Below are 12778 nucleotides of genomic sequence, written 5' to 3'. Positions count from 1 at the left end.
ACTGAAAACTTTTTTTGCACGGTACGCATCCCCCGTGCAAAAACAGAATCGGGTGTACTGGGATTTCCACAAACACGCCTATTTAAGAAGGGTGAATTGCCAATTATTGCGCTCCACACTTGGGGGTCGTCCATAAATGACGTAGCATTTTAGGGGGAGGGGGGTCTTCACGAATTTGTGACGATTTGTGACGAGGGGGGGGGTCCCAACTTACGGACGTAGCATTTTGAATAATTTCGGTGAAAAGTGTAACGTTGAAAAAAAATGACAAACGATTTTTTTTTATCAATCTTCTTTGTCTGAATTATTAAACTTAAGTTGTAAAATTATGATTCAGCTTCAAAGCATTAATATGATGAGATTAAAAAATTCTTATCGAATTATTAAATCTACTAAAAAAATAATTTTCCTGAAATCAAACAGATTTTGTGAAGCTTCAAATATTTATGTAAATATTATATTGTATTCGTGTCCCAACTATTTTATTTATAAATAAACAAATTTAAAATTCAATAAGTTAAGTAAAAATCAATGCTTTATCGACAACAACGAGAGATTGTTGTTAACAAGATAAAGCATCAAACGTTGACGTTCAATTCATATTTTCTTTTGGAACTTTATTTCCTCAAAAGAATATTATATGCTCATTAAGGCAAATATTAACGTTATTATAGTAAAACAAGATATTTATTTAGTGCGTTCAATGTTGCAGGAGATTTCCACTCAGTCAACTAAACGATTTGTTTTGATATATCATTGCTCTTGATGGAAAAGCCTGGATAATAATGAGGACATCAAATTCGAGTGTTATTTTTAATGTGTTAATTGTTCTATCATTAAGTTTTCTAAATCATTCGATAATTCAGAAAACGAGCATTTTTATTATTTCATTTTGTCATTATGAGTTGTGTAAGAATATTTTAGTATGAGTAACGATGATTAAGTTTAGATAATTTTATAAAAATAGCTGCTTTTTGAAACATTCCAAATATTGCAATTGTTTTTTTTTTCTCTATCTGGTAACTGTTTGCTGAATGGATTTGAATTTAGAATGAAATGTTCACTTAAATCTGTTTCTTAACCACGAACAATTTAAAAAAAATCCTCTTATTATGAACCCTTACTCCTTGCTGTTAGTTTTATTAATCTGCACAAGATTTTATATTCTACATTTTCAACTGTAAACTAGGTTTTTACAACAGCAGAAGTACTACATATTAAATTTAACCCAAATTTAATCAAATTAAATTTAACTTGGGAACCAAAATAATGTAACTTAAACAGGAAATAAGTTGGTTTAAACTGTTATCCAAATGATTTTTGAGAGCTACAGTATTGTGACATTTGACAGATTTTCCTGACGTTTCAGTCAGTACTTAACATCAATTAATATCAAACTTTTGAATCTCTGGATCTAATTTTTTTGGTTTTGCCCAATCGCTGAGGAAAACAAATAAAAAATTGAAGGAAGGGGGGGGGTGCTTGATATGCTACGTATTTTCTAAGGGGGGTTATCAGCATTTGTGACTAAATGCTACGAGGGGGGAGGGGGGTGTAAATATTCAGCGAAAAAATGCTACGTCATTTATTTTTTTCACTTGTCACTATTCGTGGAATATTGGAACACCGATGGCAATGAATTGAAACCTTAATATAAATGCTAAACACCAAAGGATACAAAATCCAGCTACGCAAATTGTTACGTCATGAGCTTAATATTTCCCGCAACAAATTGTTTCAACCAAAATCAAATTGAAATGGATTTCATTTCTTTTTTTTTTTTTTCAAAGAAAATGAAGATTAATGTAATGGTTTCATAATGCGAGGTGAACTTATTTGAAAAACTGAAATCGTTCAATAATGGATTACCTGCCTTGCGCTTGTCCACAGTTGATCAGCAGAAGTTTTCTCATTTTATATTGTATGGGAAAAGGCGTCTAACTTCAAATTTATTGTGAGTGGAAGCTGTAATCAAAAAAAAAAAATTTGGTAGGCGTAACAGCCATCATCATCTCGAGAAACCGGTAACAAAAACTTGATTCATTAAATATGAATCGTGGTTAACGGCTAACCAGCCGAGTGGAAGGTTTAACAACTACCGAAGAGCTAAACATTACATATAGGTACTTTGCAATTGAATTAAATGGGCAAGTTGATTTGAAGTTTATGCGAAAAAGTTACACGCCTTCGCGGTGAGAATCGAACTCACAACTCCCTGATCTCTAGTTAGGGCGCGTTACCCTTACACCATGAGAGGACTCATGGACGTTAACCTGAATTTGATTTCAGCTCAATAATCACGTGCTTTTTCTATGTCTAGAAGCGTGGTGGGTGGTGGTCGTATGTCCATGGTGGAATCCGAACTGTTCATTGGCAAAAATTGAATTTTCGTTGATGTGGGGCATCATCCCATTCAAAATAACCTTTTCAAAAAGTTTACTGATGGAGGAAAGCAAACTGATTGGACGATAGCTAGAAGCTTCTGCAGGGTTTTTGCCTGGTATTAAAATTGGTAAAATTTTAGCATTTTTTTATTTGTCAGGAAAATATGTTAATTGAAAAAAAAGTTAAATATTTCAACTAAGAATGATAAGCTACTTTCTGAAAGTTTCTTGATGAGGACGTAGAAAATTCCATCATCGCCAGGAGCTTTCATATTTTTGAATTCTTCTTCCAAATCAGTCTCCCAGGAATTTTCGAAAATATTCTCATGATTTTCGAAGTCCTGAGTAATTTGATTTTCAATTGAACTAGTAAGTCCTAAATTAAAATTGTACGCGCTTTCAAACTACATAGCAAGTTTTTGAGCTTTTTCGTAATTAGTTAGTAATAATTTGTTTACCTCTTCTAATGCCGGTATTTGCTTCTGAGGTTTTTTTTTCAAAATTTTAGATTATTTCCAAAACGCTTTTTGCCAGGGTCCAATTGAGAAATTTTATTTTCAGAATTTTTGTTTCTTAATTGTGAAAACAGTTTCTGGATTTTTTTCTGCAAATCCTGCCATATAATTTTCATAGCAGGATCGCGAGTGCGTTGAAATTGCCTTCTCCTCACGTGTTTAAGGCGGATCAAGAGTTTAAGATCATCGTTTATAATCACGGATTCAAATTTTACTTCACATTTTGGAATTGCAATGCACCTGGCTTCAACAATGAAATTTGTTTAAGTTTCAAGAGCATTGTCAATATCAAGTTTTGTTTGTAAAGAAATGTTAACATCAAGATTAGAGTCAATATATGTTTCATATGTATTCCAGTCGGCTCGAAATTAATTGAAAGTGGAGCTGATAGGATTGAGAATAGCTTCATGAGATATTTGTAATGTAACAGGCACATGATCAGAATCAAAATCAGCATGAGTAATCAGTTGGCTACAAAGATGATAAGAGTCGGTTAAGACCAAATCAATCGTAGCTGGATTTCTAAAAGAGGAAACACATTCAGGGCTGTCAGGATATTGAATTGAGAAATAATAACTTGGAACGTTGGAATAACTTTGAGAATTATTCCATGACCGATGTTTGCCATGAAAGTCACCAATGACAAAAAAAATGACTTATTGCGAGTCAATTTTCGCAAGTCAGTTTGGAGCAAATTAACTTGCTGTCTAGAGCATTGAAAAGGCAAATAGGCAACTTTGAAAGTATACATATAAACCTAGTTGTAATCAATTTACCACTGTATTCATTTCTATATTAGAGGCAGGTGTTACTTGGGCATTGATAACTACATGCATTGTTGGCTACTAATTCTACATTGTGTCACAAAATCACTTCCCACAGGAAGAGCCTCTTTTAAACCCACCGGACGGATCTACTCTCATAATCCTAACCCAAGTTAGCCATCAGCTCGTCCATAGCCGCATACCGACTTCTAAAGGCACCGCCATAAAGCCACTTGAACACGCCTATTCAAACCACTTCATGCAGCTTACCTTGTCCATTGCTGTCCACTAGAATTCCCGGACAAAGATTCACGCTCCAGCTAAGCGAACTACTTAGCAACTCAACGGGCCGTCATCAATGACCGCAATCAAAATAAAGCCATAAAATTCCAATATCTCAAGGACAGCTCAATATTTTCCAACGCCACTTTTACTCTCTATAACCTGCGCACTCTCATTCAACCGGGCCTGGATTTCCGGCAAACTTAGACCTTTGGTTTCTACCACGAATATGTAGGTGAACACGAATGCCACGGCGCAGCATATGGCGAACATCCAGAACAGCCAATGCGAACCAATAGCCTCGCCCAGAGCGGAAAAATAGAACAGGATGAAGAACGACGTCGTCCAGCAAATGGACGACACTACGGATGAGGCCAATGATTTGATGTTCGGCGCAAACATCTCCCCCAGCAAAACCCAAGCTATCGGGCCGAATCCGGAACAGAACATAAAGCAGAATGCCACCAGAGAAACGACCGGTAAGAACGACAAGCTTCCAGCTGCTGACGATCCCGATTCATCCAAGTAGAAGTACGTCCCCAGTGCGACAAGTGAACAGCACATCCCTGCGGCTGAAGCCAGCAGAGTTGGTCTTCTACCAACCCGGTCAACGATCAATGCCGTAACCACGCTGGCAACGACCTGGAAAATCCCAATGATGATGGCATTCAACTCCGCGGGTAGACCACTTCCGGTCTTTTCGAAAATAGTCTGCGCAAAGAACTGCACCGGGTTGATGCCGGACAACTGCTGGAATACGACCACTCCGGTACAGATGGTCAACGCCCGCAAGTTGGCATGATTGCGGAACAGGTCCTTGAACGAACCGCGGTTCCGCATGGATTCCTCCACCGAGAACTGTATCGCATTGAACTCGCCTTGAACATCGGAAACGTGCTCCCCCCGGATGAACGCCAGGGAACGCATCGCCGCAGGATAGTTTCCTCTGGAAACGTAAAAGTGTGGAGTTTCTGGCATGTGAATGAATGCCAGTATGAATACGATTGGTAGTGCCATCTGGATCCACTGGAATGCACCGTAGCTTACGTACGGTCCAACGACATAGTCAAACAGTAGGCCCAAGGTGATGTAGGTTTGGACCAGCGATCCAAGGGCTCCTCGCCGGTTGTCCGTGGCTATCTCCGCCACATACATCGGCGTGATGGTTATGGCGAACCCGATGCCACATCCTTGGATGAAACGTCCGACGAGGATCTGCGCCACGGAAGTTGCCGTGAGGAAGAGCACATAGGCGGTCAGGTAGAAAACGGCACTGGCCAGCAGGGCCACCTTCCGACCGAAACGGTACGCAATCAGACCGGCAAATGTGGGACCTGTGGGGAAAAATAATATAATCTTTAGATGAAGTTTTGAAGACATTTGTTTCTAGGGTGTGAACTTACCGGCGAGAGATCCAAGAGTTAAAATCGATCCGATCCAGGACAACTCCGTCGCAGTAGGGATCGTGGGAAGAGGCGACTCAGCCAGGTTTTTCAACTTGGGCTCCACCGGTGACGTCCAAGCCATGCTGGCGCCCATGCAGGCGATGGCGAGATTCGCTGAGGAAGATGAGTTGTATTGAGGATTTTTTAAGTACATTTTTTGATAGACAAGCAAATCATCAATACAGACAGAAATATACCGGGAATAATAAAATCGAGATGCTACTCCGTGATCAACCAACGCTCAATAAGTATACAGTATAACTAAGTTACGGCGCTACTGTACCGCTTGTGATTGACTTCATACCTTCAATGCACAAGCATAGTAGCCTAAAATATTCCACGGCCATATATGACGTGCTAAGGCTGCTTCTTTCAACGGGTGTTAAGATTGTTGGCTGCGCCGACGACATCACCCTAGGGGCGAATCGATGGAGGATGTAGAGTTGACAGCAGCGCACTCTATCTCCTTAGCTAGGAAACTAGGACTGGCCCGTCACAAGACTGCGGTGGTGGTGGTCAACAACCGCATGTCCGAGCAAAGGGCGCTTATATCGGTAGGTGATTGCAGGCATCTTGGGGTAACGATCGATGACAAACTCAGCTTCACTAGCCACGTTGAATATGCCTGTAAAAGGGCATCTTCGGCTATAGCAGCGCATTCGAGGATGATGTCTAAGGCGGCGTCCATTTATTACGTAACACTAGCATTTGAAATTTTTGACGCCCTCCCCCTTTTTCGTAACGCTTTTTGTATGATAAATTTCAAATTTCTGTATGAGCCGTAACGCTTTACCCTACACCTACTTCTCCCTCCCCCTAGAGCGTTACGTAATTTGTGGATGCCGCCTAACAGCTTTACTGTAATCTATGTATGTATGTTTGTATGTAGCCACCATCCTAGTTTGAGTCTTGCTCTGCATGCGGTTCCACTTAACAAAACTGTCAATTTTCATTTTCAATGTGAATTCAACATAGATACCATTGTATGAAGGGCCAAAACGGGGTGTGGCAGACCCGTAAGCAGAGACACTTACGCATGTCCAACAGCTTCGCTGTAATTGCCAGTAAATGCAAGCTCATGGTAGGCGTGGTGCAATCCATACTGAGCTTTGTTCAAAAGCGCTTAGAACAAGCAAAAAGTACGTATATAATCATACGCTTTTTTTTAATAGTAGGTTACAAAAAAGCTTCAAAAGCCTGGCCTGTTGTGTGCTGGCGTTAGGCGTACTTAACCACTAAAAAAACTTTCCCTACGACTCCTGTGCAAATCTTCGAGCAATCTGCCTTCGGGCTAGACGAGGAATGCAACGCGCACGCACAGAAGCACAAAGAGAAGAACGCGGTGCAGCATTCAGAGAGGCAAAGTTGGCTCTCTAAAAGGAAATCAAGAGTCGAAAACGGGAATGCTTTGATAGTCTATGCGAGAGTGCCCATTCTAGTCCATGGGATGACGCCTACAGAGTGGTAATGGCTAAGACCAAAGGTGACATAGCGCCCCAAGAGAAGTCGCCCAAGTTGCTGAGATCGATAATCGATGTACTCTTCCCGCATCATCCCACAAGCCCATGACCCTCAGCGTCTCGTGCGGCAGATGAAGGTGAAGAAGTGGTGAGAGAGACGAAAAAAGAGCTGGCAGAAGTCGTGAAATCATTCGCGTTAAACAAGGCACCAGGACCCGATGGTATCCCGAATGTTGCCTTAAAAGCGGCAGTGAACGTGGACCCGGACATGTTCAGAACTACGATGCAACGATGCATTGATCAAGGAATCTTCCCGGATGTATGGAAGCGACAGAAATTGGTGCTACTACCAAAGGCGGGGAAACCACCAGGTGACCCGTCGGCGTATAGACCTATCTGTCTACTAGATACGACGGGCAAGTTATTGGAGAGGTTGATTCTCAACAGGCTAGTACCGTATACGGAGATTGCGGACGGCCTGTCCAATAACCAGTTTGGATTCAGGAAACGTAAATCTACTCTGGACGCTATCCAGTCGGTCGTTCCGATAGCTGAGGTGGCAATCGAGCATGAAAGGAGCGGCATCCGTTACTGCGCGGTTGTAACTCTGGATGTGAAGAATGCGTTCAACAGCGCAATCTAAGAAGCAATAGCACTAGCACATGCACTTCATCGCCTCAAGGTACCGGTGTAGTTGTGTAAGCTTCTAGAAAGCGTACTGAGGCTGCCCCTTGCGACGGGAGTTAAGATTGTTGGCTTCGCCGACGACATCATACTAGTGGTCTATGGCGAATTGATAGAAGAAGTAGAATTAACAGCAGCGCAGACTATCGCCGTACTTGAGGAACGGATGAAGTCTAAGAAACTAGGACTGGCCCGTCACAAGACTGAGGTGGTGGTGGTCAACAACCGCAAGTCCGAGCAACGGGCGCTTATCTCGGTAGGTGATTGCACCATAGAGTCGAAGCGATCCCTTAGGCATCTTGGGGTAATGATCCATGACAAGCTCAGCTTCGCTAGCCACGTTTAATATGCCCGTAAAAGGGCATCTACGGCTATAGCGGCGCTTACGAGGATGATGTCTAATAGCTCTGCTGTCATTGTCAGCAAACGCAAGCTACTGGCAAGCGTGGCGCTATCCATACTAAGGTATGGAGGACCAATCTGGTCAAAAGCGCTTAGAACGAGCAGAAATCTGAAGCGGTTGGAAAGCACGTACAGGATAATGTGCTTAAGGGTACCCAGACAACCAAAATGAACGCATAACGAAATCACCTGGAGGCTTTTTATGTGCAAAATTCCACTTATAAGATGTCGCGAAAAGGGCTTCTACGTACAAAAGTGGAGGCAATATGCGAGCATATATTATGGGATGATTAATAACATTCAATGCGAGTGTATAAATATTCTACAGAACTAACCTGTGATCTTATGCGACTTAACTTATAATAACAAATGTTGATTTGACAGCTGCTACGGATTGATTTGATTTACTTTGTACGAGTGTACGGGACGAAACAAAATGTACAAATGAACTCAGAAAAAAAGTGTTTTATGCTAGGAAACTCATCAATTTGACGAGTTTATCCACGGTGTTTTGCGGGTTTGATGTAATTAGTATGAATAAACGAGTTATAACGTGAACTTTCATGCGATTTCTGGTTATCTGGGTAACAAGTGCATACCGGACGGTATCTAAAGGGGCCGTGTGCATCATAGCCGGGATGACGCCCATCGGGCTCATCATCAAGGAAGATGTTCAATGCTTCAACCAAAGGGGTAACAGAGGAGTCCGCGACGCGTGTAAAGATGAAACGCTCAAAAGCTGGCAGCATGGGATAACTCCACTAAGGGTAGATGGACCCAAATGTGTCAGATTGATATAGTAGAAACCATGGGGAAGTGAACTTCCACCTGACGCAGTTTATGTCAGGACATGGTTGCTATAGACAGTACCTGCATAGGTTCGGGCACTCAGAATCTCCTGCGTGTCCCAATTGTGCTGGTGTGGAGGAAACAGCGGAGCATGTCGTGTTCGATTGCCCCCGTTTCATTGTTGTGAGAGGTCGCATGCTCACTACATGCGGAGGGGACACGTCCCCCGACAATATAATACAGAGAATGTGTGCGGATGCCGAGTGCTGGAATGCAGTAACTACGGCTGTCACTCACATTATGTTAGAATTGCAGCGCCTATGGCGCGCCGACCAAGAGTTGGCTGCAGAGGATTAGCCCTGCCGAGGCTGGTTCCTTGTAACATTGTTTAAGTCGGCAAGGAGAAGCAGTTTGCCTAGTGATAATAAATCTCCGAGCTGTTTAGAAGAATACCTATAATTAGATGAAAAAACGATTTTAGTACTATACAATTTAATTCCACTAGAGTTTATATCCAAGGGTCATGTCGATGCACTGTTCACCACTCTTTTAGAATTTCTCAGCTTGGTTTAAGCGGGTCGTCGTTGGTGCGTCATCACCGCATTCTCTGAGTTACCTTCTCAGGGGATCTGTTTGCAAATTTCCCCCTCGTAAAAAAAAGCCTCTAGCTGTTCTGCCAGTTCGCTGTTGGAGCTTAATGGCGTCAAAAACTCTGCTCACTACGACATTTCTACGGTGTCTCTGCGACTACGCTCATGTGTCCTCATGTTCAAGTCTGACTAATTACATTGCAAGTCCTAGAAAGCTAGAAGCAGTTTTTTTTGCCTATTTGAAAATTTTGAATCTGTAGATTTCCACTATGTTAAATGCATTGGAATGAAGCTTCATAACCAAGTAGGGGAAATAGATAGATCCTTTCAGTATTTCAAAGTTATTAATTCTACCGGAAATGTACAGAAAGCACAAAATTGGGTTATATCGAGCGAAGTGTGCTTATTGCAAATGATTTTATTGGGAATACCAACAATATTTTCAATGTTTTATGTTTTAGCCAGTATTTCAAGGGTTAATAGTCCATACTGTAGTGATGCATTTTAAACTGAACGCGAGCCAAAAGTGAACTGAACGCGATCTAATTTTGCACGAAAACCTAGTAAGTATGAACGCTCGTGCAAGATTCTGCACTTGTTCATGAAAGGGCTCGTTCACTTCAAGGAATTCAAAAACCCGAAAAAAAAACTACATCAGAACATATTTAATTCCTTTCCTTACAAATATATGGAACATTAAATGTTTGTAAACATCTTTGGGAAACTTCCGGTTTGAAATATGTCGTGTATCTGCGATGATGACAGATTCAGAAACCCCAAATCTATTTTTATTCATCTATTGAGCTACCAATGTTTCTAGGGTTAAAATCCAGTCTAAAACCGAATATCACTTCGTTTTTTCACAAACGAAAAATCCATTGCAATCCGGAACTACCTCATTAGGCCACATATAAATTCCGAAGATGCTAGGCCGTTGACTGAGATATGCACAAAAACAAATAACGTTTTACGAGGCAATTGTAAAACCGAAATTGTGCAATAACTTCACTTCACTTATCTACGCAATGCAATAGCCGTTACAAGTTCGTCATCTCTCGTCAATTAAGAAGATAACTTATCAGTTCCAGCATCTATTGTGTCCTAATTATAAAAGCACTCGAAATCATCATATCGAGTGCGCATTTTGTAAACATTGCACTTATTTTATTTTGAAAACGAAAACTTCACTCGAAGTTATCAACGTTCAACGCATAACCTTGACCTTCTATCTCCAATCAAATTCATAAGAAAAACCTCGAAAAAGAACACCGCTGAATCATTTGTTGATAATGTCCAAAAAAGATTGCTTACCAATGAGGGCCGCAACATACTGTCGCTTCCTTCGGATGACACCCAGCACGATCTGAATCATCTCCCGTGGCTGATCTCACCGGCAATTCGTCACAGCTATCACTTATCTCACACGCGTTCCCGAAGGGTTCACTAATTACAAAAACAAACAAACAATCTCGTCTGGAAGACTGCAGAAATGCTGCTGATGCACTCGCCCGTCGCGCAAAACTAGTTTTGACTCAGTTTTCGAGCTCCCGACTTAAGTTACATCCAGTTGTAAAAGCCGGGACGGTTAATTTATACCCATCGTCCAAGTAAAGATACTATTTATCTTAGTGGACTTATGAGAGGGAGAGTCAACAAATTGCCTTACACTACTAGTTCAAATCTTTTAAGTAGGTTCGCGACGGAGGCTACACCGCTACTGAGCTGCGAGAGAGCTGGATTGCTGCCAATATCGGCTATAATTATCAATCCTGGAAGTGTAGCAATAACAAGTGAAAAGTCCGAAACAACTTACCTATATGAGTTCGAGTAGAAGTGTAGGTACCTGCTTCGCATCGTTTCAAACAGAGTAGGTATATTGATAGGATGAAGGATGGCGCGCAAAAAATCAACCAACCACGTGCTTCGCCGGTTAACGAGCGTCGTCGATGAGTCGTTATCGTTATCGGTTTATGCTGGGAGAGACGCCACCTGAGCGAACTGGAACACGCTCAAAGTTATTCACATTAGTGTGTTTGAAGTTAGAGAGCTCTTTTCCCCGCAATGCTAATTTGAAACTTTTTCACCTTTACTATTAACCGTAGCACGTAGGGATTGTTCAAATATTACGTAACGCAACTGGGAAAGGAAGGGATCATCAATAGTATTACGTTCCATACAAATTTTTTATATTGTTCATACAAACTTTGGTACGTGGGGGATGGAGTGGGTCTAAAAATGGCAAATTTCGCGTTATGTGATATTTTAACGAACTCCTTTGAGAGAAGTCAAAGAGAAGGCGACTGGTTTCAACTAACGGTCCAGTTGAAGATCTATTTGGGTTATAAATTTTATCGACCATCAAATCATAGATTATCATAGTGTCAAGGTATAGGCATAGCTACCAGATTAGAACAGTGAAAATATTTGTAAAACATAAGGCTGAGAAACATGCTGTGTTCCTTTGGGGGTGTAGTGCCAAGAAACATAGCATAGCATAGACTGTCTGTACATTACAATGGTTGCTGCTCCGTGATAAAATGGGCAAGAGTTGCACTTCGATCCAAATAAATAAGGAATGGGACTTTCCACTTATTCTTGAAGTGCACATTTTAGCAGCATTATTGATCAATAACGACGTTGGCCACGTCCTTACAATCAGATGGTATGAGGAGGGAATGTTAGTGTGTAATGATTGCTGCTGCTGGAGACCGAGGATACCTCTGGATCTCCACAATCAATGTGGGAAGGGTGTTTATTAGTGAGAGAGGCAAAATATCTGGGAGTCACCTTTAGTCGTTGATGCGATCCAGGGGAACGAAGTAAAAATATGACTTTAACTAAAAACTAATTTTGCATTTTTGTGTCGTGGTGAAAATGTATTGGTAGTAGATATAAAAAGCACGTCTACATTCATAATGTAATACTTTTCACTAAAAAAGGGCCCAGATAGCCGTAGCGGTAAACGCGCAGCTATTCAGCAAGACCAAGCTGAGGGTCGTGGGTTTGAATCCCACCGGTCGAGGATCTTTTCGGGTTGGAAATTTTCTCGCCTTCCCAGGGCATAGAGTATCTTCGTACCTGCCACACGATATACGCATACAAAAATGGTCATTGGCATAGTAAGCTCTCAGTTAATAACTGTGGAATTGCTCATAAGAACACTAAGCTGAGAAGCAGGCTCTGTCCCAGTGGGGACGTAACGCCAGAAAGAAGAAGAAGGATAAAAAAGATATGTGTACATTAAAATTCTATAAAACAGAAATAAGGGTTCATGCCGACACTTGCAGTGATATACTATTTTATTTGTACGATAAATACATAAACGTAACGTCACTACGATAAAAGTGTATTATCATAAGCGTGAAATGAGCTCACCAGTTGCTAATCCATCCTCGACTGAACACTAATAGCTTTTGCACTAGCACAACGCAAACCGAACACGATTGATTGTGATCCCATCACT

At 41.3% G+C, this 12778-nt stretch overlaps 1 protein-coding gene across 1 annotated transcript; it reads right to left on the bottom strand.

Annotated features, from left to right (window-relative positions):
* Positions 1-4050: 4050 nt before the first annotated feature.
* LOC5573436 (facilitated trehalose transporter Tret1) lies at positions 4051-11059 on the bottom strand. Its single transcript, XM_001660829.2, has 3 exons — positions 10627-11059; positions 5349-5504; positions 4051-5279 (listed from the first exon to the last, which is right to left on the bottom strand). The coding sequence occupies exons 1-3, from the start codon at positions 10685-10687 to the stop codon at positions 4072-4074; spliced, it is 1425 nt and encodes a 474-aa protein (XP_001660879.1). The 5' UTR covers positions 10688-11059; the 3' UTR covers positions 4051-4071.
* Positions 11060-12778: the final 1719 nt, after the last annotated feature.

Source organism: Aedes aegypti, chromosome 1, assembly GCF_002204515.2.
Source record: "Aedes aegypti strain LVP_AGWG chromosome 1, AaegL5.0 Primary Assembly, whole genome shotgun sequence".
Classification (NCBI taxonomy): domain Eukaryota; kingdom Metazoa; phylum Arthropoda; class Insecta; order Diptera; family Culicidae; genus Aedes; species Aedes aegypti.
The sequence above is the reverse complement of the archived record's forward strand: the minus strand, read 5'-3'. Positions and strand labels throughout refer to the sequence as shown.